The sequence below is a fragment of the Cherax quadricarinatus genome, chromosome 30 (assembly GCF_038502225.1).
Source record: "Cherax quadricarinatus isolate ZL_2023a chromosome 30, ASM3850222v1, whole genome shotgun sequence".
Taxonomy (NCBI): Eukaryota; Metazoa; Arthropoda; class Malacostraca; order Decapoda; family Parastacidae; genus Cherax; species Cherax quadricarinatus.
This window is the reverse complement of record NC_091321.1, coordinates 35,807,757-35,821,021: the sequence shown is the minus strand read 5'-3', so window position 1 is coordinate 35,821,021 and position 13,265 is coordinate 35,807,757. Positions and strand designations below refer to the sequence as shown.

General features: G+C 40.7%; 1 protein-coding gene across 2 annotated transcripts in view; it reads left to right on the top strand.

The window, feature by feature from the left end:
- LOC128692771 (angiopoietin-1) overlaps positions 1-11,541 on the top strand; it is a 178,020-nt gene extending 166,479 nt beyond the window's left edge. For both annotated transcript variants that reach the window (XM_070090105.1, XM_070090104.1), the window contains 2 exons: positions 4,337-4,470; positions 10,225-11,541. In XM_070090105.1, coding sequence (XP_069946206.1) covers positions 4,337-4,470; positions 10,225-10,433 — 343 coding nt within the window. In that variant the 3' untranslated portion in view covers positions 10,434-11,541. The remainder of the gene's footprint in view (positions 1-4,336; positions 4,471-10,224) is intronic.
- The last annotated feature ends 1,724 nt before the right edge of the window (positions 11,542-13,265 follow it).

Below are 13,265 nucleotides of genomic sequence, written 5' to 3'. Positions count from 1 at the left end.
GGCTGCAGGCGACAAGGGAGGAGCTCAATGTTGATTGGTCATTTCATAATGGCTTGGTGGTTACTTGGAATTGTGACTTTTTTAACGAAAAAAGTATTCTTGCAGAGTATAGTTCCATTTTCAAGACGTTTAAATTGTTGGAGAGGAGTTATCATGAGACGAGTTAACATGTGTCGATGTCGAGGGTTTTTGATGCATTTTTCAGCATGCTTTATAAGGGTTGAAAGTTCAGTTTTACAAGGATGTTCGGTAGATTCAACAAACTTGACTGTTTTTTGGATGAGGTGAGATTTGAGTTCAGATGGCTCCATGTCTTGAGGATGATTTGCTGTGGTGCAGAAAGATATTCCACCCCAATCAATATACTTGTCGGTATCTTCATCTGGTACAGTATCGAATCTTGGGTCTTGGGATGGTATTGTTGGTGCTGGTGAATGTACATTTACATCTTCATCTTCAATGGACGAATGGGAAGATGTTTCTGGTGGAAAGGCTTCTGATTGGTTGGTTTCTTTGAGGAGTGGAGGCGATGGAGACTTCTCATTGGACGTTGTTGGAGTGACGTCACTAGGTGTTGGTGGTGTTGGAGCTGCTGGCGCAGAAGTGTTGATTAGGTCCTTGGTGAATTTTAGTATTTCTTCCGAAGGTGGAGATGCTGGGAATATGAATGATGGCATATTATTTAGTGCAAATAACTCGTTGATGGTAGAGTTAAAAGATCCAGGTACAGCCATGTTCTGCATGTGAGCGTATAGTAAACAGTAGTGGATCTTGGTTATGTCACATGTTGGAGGAGTGATGATGGTGGAGGCTGGCTGAGTAGATGCTTGAAGTAATTTCGTAGTGTTAGCTTGTATCTTTGCAATTGCTGCATACGTTGGTGTGTTGCTAGTAGGTTTTTTCTTTGCTGCATCTTGTGTTTTCTTCACAATATCCTTTCTTGTAGGACATTTTGCTGCAAGTGTATGGTGATCATTACTCTTGCAATTTAAGCACGATGGTTGTGGTGGAGTAGCAGCGGTACAGGAACTGAAGGTGTGTCCCTCACTACCACATGTAGTGCAGAACTTCTTGTCTTTGACTGGACATGCTTTGGTGATGTGATGGTATGAATAACAGTTCCAGCAATGTTGGATGTACTGATATCTCTCTGCTTCAATGTAGGTGGGACTGATGTAGTAGTAGTAGACAGCAAGACCTTCGTTCAGAGCAGTGGCAGCCATGTTCACGTCGGTGAAGGTGACCTTGAGCATGGACGATGCATTCGGGATTTTTGTAATGCTTTCAACAGTAGCCCAAGTATTTTGCGTCTCGATGGATGACTTGAGTTCAGCAGGTGTTTGAGACGTCAGAATCTTGTCCAGTTTTTAAAGGAATACTGATTTCCTTGCCCTGAGGGCAGGAGATGACGTAACAGTAAACCCTTGAGCAGTAAGTGTAGTGGTGGCTTCTGTAGTGAGTAGCTTCTCTTGCTTCAGCATCATCGTGACATACAACAATGAATGCTTCTTTCAGTGACAAAATGGTGTTGAATTTTACTTGCAGTGCTCCCTGAACAACAGTTGCAAGTGCAATCTTCGTTGAATCATCAACGGTACCACTTTTTAGCTTGATCTTTACACGATTTGCGTAGCTCATCGTGTAAGTCAAGGCGAAGACAACGCTGGTAAAGTTTCCCCTCCCCAACGGGGATCGTAGGGAGACAGAGTAAGTAAGGAGAGCTGCTATGACCTGCCAGGGCGAGAGTCAACAGCAGAATTCCTCTTCTTAAGTCTGCTTGGGAGCGAGTACTGTGCCTTGTGGAACAGAGCTTTTCACCGTAGCCGCCTCAGACTTTACTCTGTTGACTACTACTCTTTGTGTTCTGTTTGTGAGGAAATTATAGATCCATCTACAAACTTTTCCTGTTATTCCTTTAGCACGCATTTTGTGCGCTGTTACGCCATGGTCACACTTGTCGAAGGCTTACACAACCCATGTTACCCTGGGTTGTGTAACTGATGGGTATCTAGATGGGTGGCGATCTTGCTTCTTAGGACCCTTTCAAAGATTTTTATGATATGGGATGTTAGTGCTATCGGTCTGAAGTTCTTTGCTGTTGCTTTACTGCCCCCTTTGTGGAGTGGGGCTATGTCTGTTGTTTTTAGTAACTGTGGGACGACCCCTGTGTCCATACTCCCTCTCCATAGGATGACCATCCTGCAAAATCCGCCTCCGCATCTGCAAGGATGTCAAAATGTGACATCCGCAATCCGCATCTGCATCCGCGTTTTACTATAAGCAGATATCCGCATATGCATCTGCATCCGCAATATAAGTAAGACACCCGCATACACATCCGCATCCAAGGATGTCTAAATTTTCACATACGATACATCCCTATTACAATGACACTTAGTGGGGTCAGTCAACACCAGTGAGAGACTGTCCATTTGTTACTACAATGACACTCACTTGATCCATTCATTGCAATCACTTAATACATTATGCATAAAAAAACTTACAAATAATCTATATAATAAATTGCTTCACTGTAGACGACAAAGACTTCATACATCATACTTGACAATGACAAGATATATTATACAAAATGGTGAGCTGAAATATTAAACATTTTAAAGACCTAATTTATTATACTTCATAATAACCTGAAACATTATATATCAAACATCCTGAAACATTATACTTGAAAATGACCTGAAACACAATACATCAAATACCTGAAAGTGATCTGATTTATTATGCACAATAATGACTTAATACATTAAACATCACAATTTTCTGATACATTACGTAATATGATGGCATTGTTCAATTTAAATGTTCAGTGTTGTTGATAATTAACAATTATGTCTCCCTCAGCTAGCAGTTGTCACCACATGTTCAGTGTTGGTGATAATCAACTATTATCTCTCCCTCAGCTAGCAGTTGTCACCACATGTTCAGTGTTGGTGATAATCAACTATTATCTCTCCCTCAGCTAGCAGTTGTCACCACATGTTCAGTGTTGGTGATAATCAACTATTATCTCTCCCTCAGCTAGCAGTTGTCACCACATGTTCAGTGTTGGTGATAATCAACTATTATCTCTCCCTCAGCTAGCAGTTGTCACCACATGTTCAGTGTTGGTGATAATCAACTATTATCTCTCCCTCAGCTAGCAGTTGTCACCACATGTTCAGTGTTGGTGATAATCAACTATTATCTCTCCCTCAGCTAGCAGTTGTCACCACATGTTCAGTGTTGGTGATAATCAACTATTATCTCTCCCTCAGCTAGCAGTTGTCACCACATGTTCAGTGTTGGTGATAATCAACTATTATCTCTCCCTCAGCTAGCAGTTGTCACCACATGTTCAGTGTTGGTGATAATCAACTATTATCTCTCCCTCAGCTAGCAGTTGTCACCACATGTTCAGTGTTGGTGATAATCAACTATTATCTCTCCCTCAGCTAGCAGTTGTCACCACATGTTCAGTGTTGGTGATAATCAACTATTATCTCTCCCTCAGCTACAGTTGTCACCACATGTTCAGTGTTGGTGATAATCAACTATTATCTCTCCCTCAGCTAGCAGTTGTCACCACATGTTCAGTGTTGGTGATAATCAACTATTATCTCTCCCTCAGCTAGCAGTTGTCACCACATGTTCAGTGTTGGTGATAATCAACTATTATCTCTCCCTCAGCTAGCAGTTGTCACCACATGTTCAGTGTTGGTGATAATCAACTATTATCTCTCCCTCAGCTAGCAGTTGTCACCACATGTTCAGTGTTGGTGATAATCAACAATTATGTTTCCCTCAGCTAGCAGTTGTCACCACATGTTCAGTGTTGGTCATAATCAACTATTATCTCTCCCTCAGCTAGCAGTTGTCACCACATGTTCAGTGTTGGTCATAATCAACAATTATCTCTCCCTCAGCTAGCAGTTGTCACCACATGTTCAGTGTTGGTGATAATCAACAATTATGTTTCCCTCAGCTAGCAGTTGTCACCACATGTTCAGTGTTGGTGATAATCAACAATTATGTTTCCCTCAGCTAGCAGTTGTCACCACATGTTCAGTGTTGGTGATAATCAACTATTATCTCTCCCTCAGCTAGCAGTTGTCACCACATGTTCAGTGTTGGTGATAATCAACAATTATGTTTCCCTCAGCTAGCAGTTGTCACCACATGTTCAGTGTTGGTGATAATCAACTATTATCTCTCCCTCAGCTAGCAGTTGTCACCACATGTTCAGTGTTGGTCATAATCAACTATTATCTCTCCCTCAGCTAGCAGTTGTCACCACATGTTCAGTGTTGGTGATAATCAACTATTATCTCTCCCTCAGGTACAGAGTCATAATGGGAGGCTACACCAGCACTAGCACACTGAATGATGCACTTACGAGTGAACACGACTGGGCCAACCTGAACGGCAGTAGTTTCACCACGGTGGACAGTGACCACGACACTTGGTCAGGTGGTAAGTTTTGAAATGTTTACTGCAAAGTAATTTGTACTTATTGTGACCTTCACTATGTACAAATATCACTGTGTCTACCTATGTGTATTAATGCTTTCATTAATATTATTATTATTATTATTATTATTATTATTATTATTATTATTATTATTATTATTATTATTATTATTATTATTATTATTATTATTATTTTTATTATTATTATTATTATTATTATTATTATTATTATTATTATTATTATTATTATTATTATTATTATTATGTTTTGTTTATTATTATAATTATTATCATTAATAATAATATGAATATATTATTATTATCTTCAATATTATTCGTATTATTTTTTCACTAATAATAATAATAATAATAATAATAATAATAATAATAATAATAATAATAATAATTGTAATAATTATAATAAATAATGTAATGATAATAATAATAATAATAATAGTGAAAACAATAATGATAATATAACAATTATATTATCTCTACATTATTATTATTTTCATTATTATTATTATTATCATTTTATTTATTATAATTGGTATTATTGTTATTATTGCTGCTATTATTATTATTATTATTATATTATTATTATTATTATTATTATTATTATTATTATTATTATTATTATTATTATTATTATTATTATTATTATTATTGATTACACTATGTAACAAAATTTCACTTTTTTAGTGTTCCTGGGAAATGAGCATCATTTCCCAATTCTTTATAACTTCTACTGGAAGCTTTGAACTATGATATGTATGGCTCGGAGGTTATTGGAAACTTCGAAATGGTGGCATTTTTTTATGTGGCTTCAGTGAGGTTTTACCAAGATTCCCTGTTGTCTCTGTCATTAGGATAGTAGAGACAGAGCAGAAAGAACATTACCAGAGGAAGCACTGGCCTCAAAGGACTGAGTTCTCAATAGGAAGACATAATATCAAACATAAATTATTGGTGGATCCTCAGAAGGTTCTGCTCCCTCCATTAAAAATCAAACTAGGGCTAATGAAACAGTTTGTTACAACTCTTGACAAAGAGTCTGCAGCCTTCAAGTATCTTCAAGACTTGTTTCCCAAGCTATCAGAGGCAAAGGTGAAGGCTGGCATCTTCACTGGACCACAAGTCAGGAAAATCAGGGAGTGCTAAGAATTTCCAAAGAAGCTCACAGAGAAGGAAAAGGAAGCCTGGGAGAATTTTGTTGCTGTAACACAGAGCTTTCTGGGCAACAGCAAGGCTGACAATTATGTGGAACTTGTTGAGACCTTGGTAGAAAGTTATGGTCAGATGGGCTGTAGGATGTCCCTTGAGGTCCATATCCTTGATGCTCATCTTGATAATTTCAATGAGAATATGGAAGCATACTCAGAGGAGCAAGGGGAGCGCTTCCACCAAGATATAATGGACTTTGAACACAGTTATCAGGGATCTTATAATGAAACTATGATGGAAGACTACATCTGGGGGCTTAAACGGGAAAGTGATTTGTTGGATGCTCGCAAATCTAGAAAATCTGCTCATTTTTTTTTTAACTTTGTAAACATGTTTCAGAAATTTTCAAATAAAATTTGTGTAAATTGTATTTGTGTAAATTTTAATTATTTTGTTATATGTTTTTCTTTTACATCCAAAACTGGCAAAAATATTGAAATTTAACCATTTTCTGTCAAAAATTCAACCTGTAAGCAACAAAAGCAAAGTTTAAAAGGAACAATTTGCAGTAAAAAGAGTTGATAAATAACATTTGCCAGGAACAAAAATTGTGTTAATTAATGTTATTATCATTATTTTCAATATTATTATCACTGTTTTGTGATTATTATTTTTATTTTCACTATTATTATTATTACTAATATATTAATACTGTTATTATAGTTCTATTTTTTTTTGTTTTATTAACACATCGGTCATTTCCCACCAAGGAAGGGTAGCCCATAAAAGAAAAACTTTCATCATCATTCACTCCATCGCCGTCTTGCCAGAGACATGCTTACATTACAGTTATAAAACTGCAACATTAACAACCCTCCTTCAGACTGCTAGCACTGTACTTCCCATCTCTAGGACTCAAGTCCAACCTGCCGGTTTCCCTGAATCTCTTAATAAATGTTACCTTGCTTACACTACAACAGCACGTCAGGTCCTAAAAAATATTTTTCTCCATTTGTTCTTTTCTGACACGCTCATGCATGCTTGCTGGACGTCCAAGCCCCTCGCACACAAAACATCTATTACCCCCTCCCTCCAGCTTTTCCTAGGCCGACCCCTACCCCGCCTTCCCTCTACTACAGATTTATACGCTTTCGAAGCTATTCTGTATTGTTCCATCCTCTCTACATGCCCTAACCATCTCAATAACTCCTCCTCAGCCCACTGGATAATAGTTTTGGTAATCCCACACCTCCTCCTAGGGATTCTCTGCATAATATTCACATTACACATTGTCCTCAGACATGACATCTTTACTGCCTCCAGCCTTCTCCTCGTTGCAACATTCACAACCCATGCTTCACACCCATATAAGAACAGTTCTCATACATTCCCTCTTTGCTTTCAGGGATAAAGTTCTTTGTCTCCACAGACTCCTCAGTGCACCACTCACCTTTTTCCCCTCATCATTTCTATGATTCACCTCATTTTTCATGTCAACTCCCAAATATCTGAACACATTCACCTCCTCCATACTCTCTATCCCTCTAATCAGATATCCAATTTTCCTTTACTTATTTTTTTTTAATTTACAGCTTTTACATACCATAATAAACTCATCAACCAACCTCTGCAATTTCTCTTTAGAATCTCCCAATAGCACAGTGTCATCAGCAAAGAGCAACTGTGACAGCTCCCACTTTGTGTTAGATTCTTTATCTTTTAACACCACACTTTTTGCCAACACTCGAACATTCACTTCTCTTACAATTTCATCTATAAATATATTGAGCAACCATAGTGACATCGCACATCTCTGTCAAAGGCCAAGTTTTAGTGGGAAATAATCTCCCTCTAGCCTACATACTCTAATCTCTAATCTTTCACACACATGGGAGGAAAGAGGTGAGCTTAGGCCCGGGTGTGGGTAACAGAGGCTGAGCCTCACCATCGTCATAAAGAATCTTCACTGCTTTCAATAACCTACCTCCTGTTCCATACATTTGCAACATCTGCCACATTGCCCCCCTATCCGCCCTATCATACACCTTTTCCAAATCCATAAATGCAAAAAAAAAACTCTCTACCTTAATCCAAATATTGTTCGCCTATATGTTTCACTGCAAGCACTTGATCTACACACCCCCTACCCTTCCTAAAGCCTACTTGTTCATCTGCTATCCTGCTCTCCGTCTTACTTTTAATTCTTTCAATAATAACTGTACGATACACTTTATGAGGTACACTCAACAGACGTATTCCCCTATAAATTTTACACTCTCATTTGTCCCTTTTGCATTTATACAAAGGAATTATGCATGCTCTCTGCAAATCACTAGGTACCTTACCCTCTTCCTTACATTTATTAAATTAATGTCCCCCACACTTTCCCCATACTCACAACTGGCTTTTCCACACTCCTAAAAGATGTTATTCCTCCTTGCCCTATACACGAAATCACAGCTTCCCTATCTTCATCAACATTTAACAATTCCTCAAAATATTTCCTCCATCTTCCCAATATCTCTAACTCAGTTTAAAAACTCTCCTCTCCTGTTTTTAACTATCGAATCCATTCGTTCCCTAGCCTTTCTCAATTTTTTTTTTATTTTCTACAAAAGTTGTTGGTAACACCTCACCCACTCTCTCATTTGCTCTCTTTTTACATTGCTTTACCCCTCTCTTTACTTCTCTTTTTCTCTTCATATACTCCTCCCTAAATAACAAAAAAAAGGCACAATACCGTGACTGGAACGATACACAAATAACCCGCACATAGAAGAGAGGAGCTTACGACGACGTTTCGGTCCTACTTGGACCATTTACAAAGTCACACTAATCAGAAGTGGAACAGGACGGCTATATATAGGCAGGAAGAGGTAGTGGTGGTAGTAGTAGTAGTAGTGGTGGTGGTGGTGGTAGTAGTAGTAGTAGTGGTGGTGGTGGTGGTAGTAGTAGTAGTAGTAGTGGTAGTAGTGGGGAACTAACGAGGAGAAGCCAGTCAAATATAAAGAAAGGGGAGCACTGCAAGGGAGCTAGGTGCCCACAGAGGGTGTCTACTCTATTTCTTGCTCCTCCCGTCCTCTTCAATACTTTGGAGAAACTGGCCGATCTCTTTCTGACAGACTTAGGGAGCACAAAAATAGTGTTAGGCTTGCCGACACTAACAATGCTCTTTTCTGTCACGTCAGAGATCACAGCCATCCTATAGACTGGTCTTCTGCTAAAACTGTCTTCCCTACTTCCAACTTTAACAGTCGCCGTCTTGTTGAACCCTCTCTAATACACAACTTTCCTTGTATGAATCTTAGTCCTGGCTTCGTCTCTGTAGATGCCTTCCTCTCCCACTACATTGTAAAATGCTCCAAACTTCAGAAAACCCGTGACTTAACCTGATTCCTCATTTTTTCTTCTTCTCCCTCTTCCCCTTTCCTCTTTCCTTTTTTTGTCTTTCTTCCGTCGTGTGTTTCTGTTCCTTCATTATTTATTTCTTCACTTCCCCTTTCCCCCACCTCTGTGCACTTGCTCTCCCTCTGTGGGCACCTAGCTCCCTTGCAGTGCTCCCCTTTCCTTATATTTGACTGGCTCCTCCTCCTTAGTTCCCCACTACTACCACTACTGCTTCTACTACTACTACTACTACTACTACTACTACTACAACCACCACCACTACTACTACTACTACCACCACCACTACCTCTTCCTGCCTATATATATAGCCGTCCTGCTCCACTTCTGATTAGTGTGACTTTGTAAATGGTACAAGTCGGATCGAAACGTCGTCGTAAGCTCCTCTCTTCTATGTGCGGGCTATTTATATACTCCTCCCTCCTTGCATCACTTCTACTTTGTAAAAACGTCTCATACGCTAAATTATTCCTTCTTACTACTCTCTTTATATCATCATTCCACCAATCGCTCTTCTTCCCTCCCACACCCACTTTCTCGTAACCACAAACTTCTGCTGAACACTAACACCATATTCTTAAACTTACCCCATACATCTTCGACCCCATTGCCTATACTCACACTAGCCCATCTGTCCTCCAACAGTTTATATATTACCCTAACTGCCTCCTCTCTGAGTTTATAAAGCTTCACCTCGGTCTTACTTGGCGCTCCTATTTTCCTTGTATCCCATCTACCTTTTACTCTCACTGTAGCTACAACTAAAAGGTGATCTGATATATCTGTTGCCCCTCCATAAACATGTACATCCTGAGTTTTTTTTTATTAACACATCGGCAGTTTCCCACTAAGGTAGGGTGGCCCAAAAAAGAAAAACTTTCATTATTATTTTATTATATTATTATTTTATTTTATTATTTTTATTATTATTTCTTATTTTTATTTCAATTTAATTTTTATTATAATAATAATAATAATAATAATAATAATAATAATAATATTATTATTAGTAGTAGTAGTAGTAATAGTAATATATGAACCATACCACGGGCGGGGATAGAACCCGCGATCAGAGAGTCTCAGAGACTCTCTGATCGCGGGTTCTATCCCCACCCGTGGTATGGTTTGTTTGCAATCGTGTCATTACGATTTCGCGAGTCGAGTAATGTATGACGTTACTCTTCACAGTGAACTGTGCTCAGCATCTTGGTAGTGGTGGTGGATGGTGGTACAACGACTGTGGCTGGGTCTCACCCACTTCACCACTGGGTAACACTGACTATGACCCTCGCGTGATGTCCTGGGGCTACTTTTTCCCAGATGATCGTTTATTCATGGGTCTCTCCCAGCTACTGATGATGATTACCCCTTACACTACGGCCACTACTCAACACTGACACTACCACCACTGACACCACTACCAACTTTCAACACTGACACTACCACCACCAACATTACCACTACTAAAAACACTCAACACTGACACTACCACCACTCAACACTAACACTATAACCACTGACATTACTACCACTTAACACTGACACTACAACTACTCAACACTGACACTACAACCATTGATAATTCCACCACTCAACACTGACACTGACATTACAACCCCTGACACTTCCACCACTCAGCACTGACACTTCCACCACTTAACACTGGCACTATAACCACCGACACTACCACCACTCAACACTGATACTACCACCACTCAACACTGACATTACCACCACTCAACACTGACACTACCACCACTGACACTACCACCACTCAACACTGACATTACCACCACTCAACACTGACACTACCACCACTGACACTACCACCACTCAACACTGACATTACCACCACTCAACACTGACACTACCACCACTGACACTACCACCACTCAACACTGACATTACCACCACTCAACACTGACACTACCACCACTGACACTACCACCACTCAACACTGACATTACCACCACTCAACACTGACACTACCACCACTGACACTACCACCACTCAACACTGACATTACCACCACTCAACACTGACACTACCACCACTGACACTACCACCACTCAACACTGACATTACCACCACTCAACACTGACACTTCCACCACTGACACTACCACCACTCAACACTGACACTACGACCACTCAACACTGACACTACCACCACTCAACACTGACACTACCACCACTCAACACTGACACTACGACTACTCAACACTGACACTACGACTACTCAACACTGACACTACCACCACTCAACACTGACACTACGACTACTCAACACAGACACTACCACCACTCAACACTGACACTACGACTACTCAACACTGACACTACCACCACTGACACTACCACCACTCAACACTGACATTACCACCACTCAACACTGACACTACCACCACTGACACTACCACCACTCAACACTGACACTACGACCACTCAACACTGACACTACGACTACTCAACACTGACACTACGACTACTCAACACTGACACTACCACCACTGACACTACCACCACTCAACACTAACATTACCACCACTCAACACTGACACTACCACCACTCAACACTGACACTACCACCACTCAACACTGACACTACCACAACTCAACACTGACACTACCACCACTCAACACTGACACTACCACCACTGACACTACCACCACTCAACACTGACATTACCACCACTCAACACTGACACTACCACCACTCAACACTGACACTACCACCACTCAACACTGACACTACCACCACTCAACACTGACACTACCACCACTCAACACTGACACTACCACCACTCAACACTGACACTACCACCACTCAACACTGACACTACCACCACTCAACACTGACACTACCACAACTCAACACTGACACTACGACTACTCAACACTGACACTACCACCACTCAACACTGACACTACCACCACTCAACACTGACACTACGACTACTCAACACTGACACTGCGACTACTCAACACTGACACTACGACTACTCAACACTGACACTACCACCACTCAACACTGACACTACGACTACTCAACACTGACACTACCACCACTGACACTACCACCACTCAACACTGACATTACCACCACTCAACACTGACACTACCACCACTGACACTACCACCACTCAACACTGACACTACGACCACTCAACACTGACACTACGACTACTCAACACTGACACTACGACTACTCAACACTGACACTACCACCACTGACACTACCACCACTCAACACTGACATTACCACCACTCAACACTGACACTACGACTACTCAACACTGACACTACCACCACTGACACTACCACCACTCAACACTGACATTACCACCACTCAACACTGACACTACCACCACTCAACACTGACACTACCACCACTCAACACTGACACTACCACCACTCAACACTGACACTACCACCACTCAACACTGACACTACCACCACTCAACACTGACACTACCACCACTCAACACTGACACTTCCACCACTCAACACTGACACTACCACCACTCAACACTAACACTACCACCACTCAGCACTAACACTACAACCACTCAACACTGACACTACAACCACTCAACACTGACACTACAACCACTCAACACTGACACTACAACCACTCAACACTGACACTACCACCACTGACACTACCACCACTCAACACTGACACTACCACCACTCAACACTGACACTACCACCACTCAACACTGACACTACCACCACTCAACACTGACACTACCACCACTCAACACTGACACTACCACCACTCAACACTGACACTTCCACCACTCAACACTGACACTACCACCACTCAACACTAACACTACCACCACTCAGCACTAACACTACAACCACTCAACACTGACACTACAACCACTCAACACTGACACTACAACCACTCAACACTGACACTACAACCACTCAACACTGACACTACAACCACTCAACACTGACACTACAACCACTCAACACTGACACTACAACCACTCAACACTGACACTACCACCACTCAACACTAACACTACCACCACTCAACATTAACACTACCACCACTCAACACTGACACTACAACCACTCAACACTAACACTACAACCACTCAACACTGACACTACAACCACTCAACACTGACACTACCACCACTCAACACTGACACTACAACCACTCAACACTGACACTACAACCACTCAACACTGACACTACAACCACTCAACACT